This window comes from Entamoeba invadens, assembly GCF_000330505.1.
Source record: "Entamoeba invadens IP1 unplaced genomic scaffold scaff_1105074726025, whole genome shotgun sequence".
Lineage (NCBI taxonomy): Eukaryota > Evosea > Mastigamoebida > Endamoebidae > Entamoeba > Entamoeba invadens.
Window position 1 is genome coordinate 4,220 of NW_004443750.1, and position 11,003 is coordinate 15,222.

At 29.4% G+C, this 11,003-nt stretch overlaps 2 protein-coding genes across 2 annotated transcripts; one reads left to right on the forward strand and one right to left on the reverse strand.

Moving 5' to 3' along the window:
* Positions 1 to 3,502: 3,502 nt before the first annotated feature.
* Positions 3,503 to 4,042, forward strand: EIN_041830 (hypothetical protein; the record flags this gene model as incomplete). The annotated part of the gene is made up of 1 exon (XM_004261287.1): positions 3,503 to 4,042. The coding sequence occupies one exon, from the start codon at positions 3,503 to 3,505 to the stop codon at positions 4,040 to 4,042; it is 540 nt and encodes a 179-aa protein (XP_004261335.1).
* A 266-nt stretch (positions 4,043 to 4,308) lies between these two features.
* Positions 4,309 to 10,261, reverse strand: EIN_041840 (protein serine/threonine kinase, putative; the record flags this gene model as incomplete). The annotated part of the gene is given in 5 exon segments (XM_004261288.1): positions 4,309 to 7,024; positions 7,042 to 7,769; positions 7,855 to 8,489; positions 8,506 to 8,722; positions 8,747 to 10,261. The coding sequence occupies 5 exon segments, from the start codon at positions 10,259 to 10,261 to the stop codon at positions 4,309 to 4,311; spliced, it is 5,811 nt and encodes a 1,936-aa protein (XP_004261336.1).
* Between the last annotated feature and the right edge of the window lie 742 nt (positions 10,262 to 11,003).

Genomic DNA, 11,003 nt, shown 5'->3' on the forward strand with positions numbered 1-11,003 from the left:
AAATACTGACTCTATATTGAAATGTTTATTGATTAGTTTAACCAAATTTAATATTGTTTTCGAATGAAACTTATTTTTAAAAAATTTAAAATTTAATTTTTATTTATTTAACACGTTTGGTATATCTTTTGGAAATTATTTCCTTTTTCTTTTTACCTTATAATTGTTTTTGCCATTTTAATTGATTTGATCATTTAAAACATATTGAGTTTAACCGAAATTGATGTTCTTGATGATGAGAATTTTTCTGATGATGACAATGTTGCTGAAACAAATTTGGTGGTTACTTTTTCAAATGGAATAATTACACAAAACACTGAACAAAAAGAAATTGAAAACATAATTATTGAGACCCAATCCCAAATTGCTTTTGTAGAACCCGAAAAATGGGCAGAAAATGTTTTGACAAATGATTCTTTTGAGATTGATCGTTTCAAAGAAAACTGTCGAAATTTGAACTTCAAAATTGAAGAATCTATCCTGCACAACCCCAAAATACTTTTCAAATATTATTTTTGTCCCGAAATAATAGATATAATAGCCTTTGGAATCAACCAAAGAGCACAAGATGACAAAAATAGATAATGTGTTTTCAAACCAATACTTCCCAATGAAGTTTTTTGTTTTTTGGGAGTGCTGATTTATTTAGCAGGAATTAAATGGCAATTGCCATTGAAAGATATTTACAACCCGGAAATTGGCGTTCCCTTTGTGCAAATTTGTTTGACAATTACAAGATTTCGGGAAATTTGCCGATACTTCAGATGTGATGACAAAAACAAAAGAGAGGGGTTAAGAAAACAAGGAATTAAAAACAAAGGAATTTTCGAAATCTCGCAAATTTTCGAAAATAACCTCAGGAACATTTCCGATCCCGGAGAATTACTCTGTATTGATGAAAAAATGTCGAAATTTCTTGGGAGAGCACACGACAAAATTTACAACCCCATGAAACCGATCAAAAGAGGGTTTGAGTATTTGTTATTGGTTGATACAAAAACCAACATTTGTGTGAACATGTTTCAGTTTTACAAAGGGTGTGTCGAAGGAGATGGTAATATTGGGAGAAAATTGGCAAACAAACTTATCTAAGAAATCAAAAAAGAAGAAAAATCTATTTATAAAATACAAATGGATTCACGATTTATAGAAATAGATTATTTGCAAAAATGGAAGGAACAAAACATTGAAGTTATCGGGACAGTCAGGAAATCAAAATTATTGTCAGAAAATTGGAACCAAAAAACAACCCCCAAAGAGCAAGAATACAAAACAATCAAAAAAGAGATAAAAAAAGCAGAAAAAGCGAAAAAACCAAAAAAAGAAGTTGAAGTTGAAGTAAAAAAGCGGGAAACTTTACTTAAAAGGTTGGAAGAAGAAATCAAAGAGGAAAAAGAAAAAAATCCACTTTTTAACAAATTGTGGACAAAAAATGGATTATTTTTAAATTGTTTCAATCCTTCGAAAACAAAAACAGTATCCATTGTTTCCACGTTCTTTGAAAACAAGGGATTTTCTGTTGAAAACGGGAAAACAAATCTAAATTGCCTTTACAACAAAATGAAGTTTCCCGTCGACATTTTCAACTACTTGTGCGCATATTATCCCGTTCCATTTAAGTCAAGCCGATGTACGTTTGCATTGTTCAAAAATATGTTGGAGGTTGGAATGACAAACGTTTATGTCATTTCACGTATTTTTGAAAAGAATCTTGAACACGGTTCGTTTCTCAGAGAACTTGGCAAATCGTTGTGTGAAGAACACGTTGCCAGCAAATTTGAAACACTAGATGAAAAGGACCAAGTGAAAACCGTGTCCACGTTGAAGAATTGTCAAATGGAAATTGCTGAGGCAATGAAAACAGTTGTTAGCGGGGAAAGTGAACGAGGAAAGTGTCTGTCTTGTCTTTTGGCACAGACGAAGAAGAGTAGTAAAAACAGAAGAAACAAAAAAGATGTAAGAACTGTTAAAAAGTGTTTCTTGTGTTACCGACCGTGCTGTAAAAACCATTCGATCAATGTTTGTGATGTTTGTCAAGGGAAAGTTGATATTGGAGACGACTACAAAGAAGTTAGAAAATTTCCTGCTTTTTCTAAGAGGGTAAGGAAACATTACAAAGAAGCAAAAAGAGGTTCAATTCCCGATTGTTAGGGAAGAAGTCGAAAATCTTACTTAAATGACTCGTATTTGAAACTTTGTTTGAATAAGATGTATTGGATATTTTTTCCTGGGTTCAGCTTGGACAGTTTTTTACACAATAAAAATTATGAAAAAAACCAATTTCAAACTTTTTTGACATGAGTAGCAAAAAACAAAAGAAAAAAGTAACAAGATACTAACCAAACGTGTTAATATTATTTTAGAATAGAAGATGATATAAAAATATCGATAATATAATAAACTGCTAAATTTCCATATCTATTAATATAGTTAATAAAGATAAACTTTTTATAATATATTATATCAATTTAAAATCAGTAATTTGATACATCAAATTATTTCATTTATAAATCAACTTAAATTAATTGATATACAGAATTGAATATTAGACATCTATAAATACAATTATTTCTTTAAAATTAATCTTTATTGAAATATTGAAACAATTTTCTTAATCTAAATACTACACATATGACTATACAACAAGGAGGAGTACAATTCATTTTAAATGTACAAAACACCTTTGTGAATCCTTTTATACCAAATAAAACTAATATATCTTCCACTACGGGAAGCCAACAAAATTTAACAATAACAGAACAAAAAGTTATCAATTTGAAAAACAAATTTAAACGTTTTCCAATGGGTTTTATTGATGAAGAAGATAAAGTTCGAAGCTGGGATGATATAAAAAAATTTGATTTAACAAAAAGAAAGGCCGCACTTATGTTCAAAAAAGAAGAAGAAGAAATGGCTGCTCGTAACCAAAATCAAACAGAAGTTGTGGGACAACAACAAGTGCAATGTCAACAACAAATACCACTTCAACCAAATTTTAATCAACAATTACAAACAATACAAACACAACAACAAGTTGCCCAAAATAGCATTACACCGGGTATAAATGTATCAAGTCATCCAAGTGTGAACCAAACTGTGTTACATTTACCTTGTACAAATTTAAATCTAAACAATTATTCACAACAAACACAAACTTCTTTATATAATACATTCCCTCTACAAACTAACATTACTTTTAATAACAATTTGTTTAATCCTCAACACCGCAACAAATTTACAAAACACTATTAGTTGCACAAACAGTACAAACACCCAATATTCATATCTATATAACACCAATTTAACTAATCAACAAACCACAACACCTAATGTAAATCAGATGACTTCAATACCAAAATTTACAAATTTATTTAATTCGGGTGCTTCAAGTCTTCTAAATTCTATTTACCAAAATATTGGGACTCAAAGTGGTAACACAAATTTAAATCCAAATTTCTATGCTGTACAACAAAATGTTATGATTGTTAATGTAGATGTCTTAATGCAAAAATTCCTCAAAACAAAAGCGAAAGAAAATTACTCGAAACAGGAGTTGGCATTTAAAGAAATGGAATTTGATGATACAATATTGGAAAGAAAAGAATATGTATTTCGAAAAGCGTGTGTGTTAAATAAAATTGAAAAAATGGAGCGACCAAAACTTGACGAGGTCGTGGCAACTACACAAAACCAACTAAAAATCATCAGAGAAATAAAAACAATTGAAGAAACAGAAAATAAAAAGACAAGTCATTTGGAAAAGGAAATTAACACTAATATCGACGTGATTATAAGTTCGTTAGATAAAGAATTAAATAAAATGGAAAAATTTGTATGTACACTTAAAAAGAAATGCAAACAACTTTCTTATCAAATCACAAAAGAAAAAGTTGTAGAAACGTGTTTAATAGCACAAAAAGAAATAGAAACAATTGAAAGCAAAGTGTGTGTAACTGATAATGAGATGGATAAAATGACAATGAAAATTGAATGGACGAAAAAAAGCAAATGGAAAAACATAAAACTGATTCAAGAAGAATAATTTAAATAACATGAAAATAAAATTGAAAATGTTATGTTTATTTTTGAAAGTTCAACAATTTTATAATACAAACAATTTTTTTATGTTTTTTTCACCAAAATAACAATTAATTTTAATAAAATATATAAAATATAAATTGTGAATATCTTTTGTATTTAATTGTTATTAAAAATGTGATTTAGTACAACAATACAAATTTAATTTAAAATCACCGATTTATTATAATACTATTTGTTTTATTTTGACATACTAAAATAAACAACCGTTCATACCAATTCATTTGACAATTTGAGTAAATGTTCCAGCACTGTTGTTATTGTCATTCTGTTCGCTTTATTAAAATCCCAACAACCCCGAATCAAGCAAAATTCATTGTTTGTAATGTCTGGACGAATAACCGGGTGTTTTCCATTCATGACAAACTCAGCTATTTTCCAAGGAAACTTAAACTCTTCTTTTGGGTAAGCTTCTTTCCATGAAAATATCTCAAACATGGTAATACCAAATGAATAGATATCTGCACTTTTTGTGTATTTTTCTTGTTTAAGAACTTCAGGAGCCATATAAACAGGTGTTCCAATACCTTTTGTGAATGTCATATTCGTGAGCAACAAATTGACGTTTCTGGCACTTCCAAAGTCAGTCAGCTTTGCGTTTACTTTCTGATTTAAATCCAAAGAAAAGACAAGAATGTTGTCGGGTTTGATGTCTCTGTGTAATATCCCATTCTCGTGTAAATAAGAAATACCTTTTGCTGCATTTATGAAAATTGTGATTCTCAATTTTATATTCACTTCACTTGTTTTTATGCGTTTCATTAAATCTTGCAAACTCCCAAAATCAGCAAATTCTGTTATAATAGCAAAGCGTTTTTCAAACATCACTGCTCCATAAAAGTAAACTATATACTCACTTCGAAATTTGTCTAACATATCAACTTCAGCTTCAAATTCTGTTTTGCTTTTATCATCCATCGCCTGTGTTTTAACCTTTTTGATAGCGACTGTATTTCCTCTAAAAGTGCCTTTATACACAACACCAAATGAGCCTTCGCCAACTATTAAATTTTCTTCAATTTCTTCTGGATCAATTTTAGTTGATATTTTCGTAGTTACAAACATGGGGAATGAAATTTGATTATTTTCATGACTTTTAAATTCACACGTTGTAATGACCAACTTTTCTTCTGCTGTAAATGAACAAAGTGGGCATATAAATAATGAAAATTCGCAAGCTTCTCCCTTTTCTAAAATGATTAACTCGGGGTTAGTACGTATAGTGTATTTCTCACATCCAGTCTTCGCACTTAGTTGCACTTTAATTCGTCCTTTAGTCAAATTGCCAAGACAAAGAAGTTCTTTTGATTCGACACAAACGTCAATTTCTTGTTTTTCGTCGTCTGGGAATACCAATTTATTTTTGTTTGAACAAATGGACGATGAAAGTTTCACTATAAAACGAATGTTACTGCGTGACATCTTAAATACACAAACTGTTTTCTCTTGCTCTTTCTTCAATTTGTGGGCTATCATCTTTTTCACTGTAAAATAGAGTGCAACGATCACAACAAAAACTACAAAGAATACAAACAGAAGAACCAAAACAATGAACCACCACACCGCTTGTGTTTCACATGAAGAACCATTTTCGCTTGGTATATGCCAAAAAGTGCATTTGGTGCATTTTGAAGAACGAGATTCAACACAGTTGGTGATTTCTGAAAACAAGACACATTTCTGTGTTTTGTCTAAAACATATTTGTTGGTGCAATATTCACACGTTACAAATTGTTTGCATTTTTCACAGTTGTCTGAACATTTGTGACACTCTTTGTTCTCCAAATAATACCAATCTTCACAAGAAGAACACCCATACTCACTATCAATATTTCCAGAGCATCCAAGTGTCTCATTCTTCAATTTGCAAACACCTGAATACGTCTTAAAGTGTTCTAAATTACATGTTAAACATGTTGTGTTTGTCAAACACGTTTCACACTCTGGAAGACACTTCTCACACGCAAAACTGACTCGATAATATCCATCATTGCAATTTGCACATCCACCAACTATAGACAGTTGTTGACACTTTTCTTTTAATTCATCATTTGATGCACATTTGTTGTTCACGAGAAACGTTGTTTGATTACATGAAATGCAATATTCAGAAGAAGATAGACATTCACCACAAGTATCTGAACACATCTCGCATTTGTAATTTGATGAATAAAACGACTCAGAACACCTCACACACCCAAAATCCCAACTCACTTCACAATTCATTGTTTCCATTAATTCTTCAGTATAATTGTTGCATGTGTTGTTTGATAAAATGTATGGATTTTCACATTCAACGCATTGTTCCAAATTATAATTTACACAATTCTCTACTTTTTGAAAACACGTGGTTTTATTTGTGACGAAACCACCTTCACATATATGACAAAATCCATTCGGTATTGAAATACAATGGTCGACTTTTATACACTTTTCAAACATTTTTACAAACCCATTGGCACATTGTATACATTCATTTTGGTCACAAATATAACAAGATGAATCGTTACTACACTGTAGACATTCATTAGTTTCATTGTCCAAATAATATCCACTGTTGCATGAAGTGACAAACGAATTTGAAGAAGTTAAAGCTTGTTCTTTTTGTTCGCATGTGTTGCCATTTAATATAAAGTTGTGTTCACATATAAGGCACTTTATTTCATTGGTGTTCAAATCTTCTAAACAAGAAGTACAATGTTCTATTTCACAACTTAAACATTCGCTTTCTTTTATATAATTCGATTCAGCACATTGAATAAACTTATCAAACTCGTATATTCCTTTAGTTTGTTCAATTCTTTTACACGTGATTTGTTCAGTAATAATATATTGTTTTTGGCATTGAAAACATGTGGTATTTGAGCAACGATTACAATTGTTTGTACATGCAATGCACATCACTCCGTCTTTTGTATAAAATCCACTCTCACACTTTCACACCCATTCTCATCATAATTTGCGCAATTTGGTATTGATCTTATGCTGGTGCAAACACCTTTATAAAGTCTATACCCAATGTTACATGAAGTACATGTAAATTTCATATCAGATACAAAACCCGAGTTGCATAAATTTTGAGATATCGAAAGAGTAATTGCATTAGTTCCACTCGATGAAACGGTAATTCCTTTGTTATTTTGACAAAAAATACTTAAAGTGTTTGTAATTTGAATGTCAAGACTCAATTCAGAGTCTACAATTAACATTTGATTATTTAAGTAATTCAAGTGTAAATTTGGTTTATTTGTTGCAGATAACATAACAATTCCACTATTCTCTAAACTTAATTCTGTATTTTTTACAATATTCAAATTTATTTTGGATGTAGTGTTTACACTCACTTTTTCAACACTCTGTACACCAGTGAGGTTGTACTTTATATTATTAGTATTTGTATTTTCAATGTGGATTTCTTTTATACTATCAGAACTCAAATTAATTTCACAATTTTCATTTTTGCAATAATCTATTTGAATATCAATTTTGTTCAGTGTTTTAAGTTTCAAATTCATCAATTTACTCATTAAATTTTTTAAATTGAAAACAGTAGTTTCATTTGAAGCTATTATACTTGACATATAGTTCGTGCTCAATGCATTAATAGTAACGTTTGTACTATTAATTGTCAACATTCCACTGAGTGTATCTAAAGAGTCAATTTCACCGAACTTCAATGTGACTTTGTTGCGTGTTTTCAGATTTACTTTTCCTTCAAAACTTTCAATGATTGAATTTTTCCTCCCCATAAACAACTAAATATCCGTTTATATAATTTACTTTTGAAATAACACCAGGGTTGCTCAACGTTTTTCCTTTTTCGATTTGTAAAATTCCGATTATGTCATTATTGTTACAATTAATCAGATTTTCTTGTAAGAACAATTGACAATCTTTACATGGGCAATGCGGTAAAGTAAATACGATGTCATCAATGTCGTATTCATTATGATAATTAGTCGAATTTAAGTAACACTTCACAACAGTCGTATTTATTTCAGCAGACGGACACCATCTCATCAGTTTGTTATCAGCCAAAAAGAAATATTTATTATTCTTAAAATTCAATATGTTTTGCATATCCAATATTTCATGTGAAGATGAAACAAAATCGAAGCAGAAATCGCCACTCACGTTTTCTTCATAATTATAATTATAGAATTTGGGGTATGTCGGGAAGGTGTTTTGCCATACGATGATATATGGTTTGTTTGTTCTCTCTTCATTGATAATAAAAGTGTTTCGCAATTTTAATGTCAACTGTTTGTATGAATGTACAGTGAAGTTACCATTAATAATAACATTTCCCAAATACACGTTTGTATCTAATACCAGACTGATATTCTGTTCCAAATTTTTGATTGCATTAACTGAAAAAGAATTAACATTAACTGCACGACCTATAACTTTGGTGTCTTTTTCCAACAAGTAGATAATTAAAATTTTTGTATGTTGTTATGCCAAAATCCACAACAGAAAATGGGTTTAAAGACAAGTCCAATACAAACTCTGTTTCAAGAAGAGAACAATCGTTTTCAATGAAGCCTCCTGAATATGATCCATTTGAAAAGTGACACTCACAGTCTAAAGTAGAGTCTTTATCTACAATTCTGTATGTGCTCTTCTTGTCATAGAGATATTGACAAACTTGTTTTAATTGCATTTGAGTTGGAGTTAAAACACCGTCATATAACACATTGTTCTTGTCTATGGAACTGCAAGTCAAATTTTGAATAAAAGCTCCATTGTACAACACAAGTGCAGCATTTCTATTTATTACAACATTATTAATTTGAACATTCCCACTTATTTTTACAGGAAATGAATATTGAAGATTATTTATTATTAAAATGTAACCATCTAACACAGTTATCGTAGTTTGTGACACATCCGCTACAAAATTTTGTACTGTAGTAGTGTTTGTCGAAGACACGAAATTCCAGTCATTCATAATGACATTAATATCACTGTTAATTGTAACTCCATTATTTTCAAAAAAGACTTTAGAAATATTCATAAAAGTCACATTGATAGGGTTCAGTGATTTCACAGTTGTCACTCCTGTTCCAAGAATTACAACACTGCCTTTATGTGTATATTTTGTGACCGAAAAGGGCAAACCTCTATTTTCAAGTATTGAAATGTTGAAAACGTAAGCTGGATTGTTGTATATATCATTGGTGTTACGTATTTCTTCAAACTTAGAAAAATGTATTCCAGACACGACAAATCGAGTGTTTTTCATTTCAACCAATTTCACATTTAATGTTGTTTTTGCTAATACTACCCAAGTCGCTTGGTTAGTTGCTAAACAATTTGAATTTATTATTAATTCATCAATATTAAATGTCGCATTCATGTTGATTCGTGGAATTAATGGTCCTGAAATATCACAGTTTGTCAAATTGAAAGTCATTTCAGTGATTCCAGTATCATAATTGTTTGTTTCTGTTTTTGCAATTGTTAGTGATGTCTTTTGATTGTAGAAATCAGCGAAGTTTGAAGAGTAACAAAAGTATCGATAAAGTGAATTTCCAATTTCGATAAATGCACATATCTGACCAATTAAAAAGTTTTTAAAGACTCTGTTGGTGTCATTGTAAGTCCCCATATAATACATGCCACTGTATGTGGCAGCAACTCCTAAGTCTGGAATGACTGTTATTTTATCACTTTTAATAGTAAAAATGTTATATCCAGAATTAAAATCAATAAATAAATATTTATCGAAATTATCACCACTATAAAACACTTTTGGATAGTAATCCATATTTTTACTTGAAAATATTATTTTATCGACAAGCGTTGCGTTTTTCATTTGATTTCCATACAACTTTATTTTCATGTTTTCAGTCATTTTGTTTGTATATAAAAAATATGACTTATTAAATGTTTGAGTTTTGTAAACAATAATGGTGTCGACACTTGTTTCTGTATATATTCCAATGTATATATCAGACTGAACATTTTTAAAAGTTAAAGTGTTTGTATAATTTTCGATTCTGATACTCGGGGAGTTTGAATTGTAATCATAGTTTACTTTTTCATTGTTAATCGTTGAACAAATTGAATTACCTGGATAAAAAGTACCATTGCGTTCATAGTCACAATAATAATATGCATTTGTAATGATTGTTAATATTGTAATCAATAACACATGCATCAAGTAAGTCGTTTTGATTTTTAAATTAGAGCCTTTTCAAAAAAAACCGTTAAAAATCTATTTGATTTTCAACAGTTTTTTTCAAAACTGAGCGAAAAGTTTCAAAAGTTTTCGTTCTTCCCATAGTAATTGGTATGGAATTTATTTGATCAAATCAAAGTTAGTAACTATAATTTATATTAAAAATAACTAAAAATTGATAAATTGTTTTAATTGATATTTAAAATAATTGGAATGGTATTTTTACTAATTGTTTACTTGAAAAAATAGTTAAATTAATAATTCGAAAAACATAAACACAAAAAAACGACAAAAAATTATGATTCGTGTTTAAATTTCGAATTTAACAGTTGGAAAAACAACAGTTGTTTATAATAGGGATGAAGTAAAATGGTGAAATAATTTTACTGAAAATTTATGTTTTAGTAAATTATTTGGTGAAATCATTTCACCAAATAGAACTATAAAAGTTCTTTGAATATTGTTTTATTTTAATGATTTTGAAAATTAGTGTTGTTGTACAATTTTATGGTAAAACATTATAACCATGTTTTGAAAAAAAACAATTTTAAAATTCTATCAATTTTGTAAAAAAACGCAACAATTGGCAAAACTTTTTTATTGTAAAAATGTGTAAAATTCTTAAAGAGGAATATTTAACAATAATTATGTATAAAAATCATGTTTGTGAGTGTATAAATACAATAAAATATAATATCTAAAAAATCAATATTGATGTCCA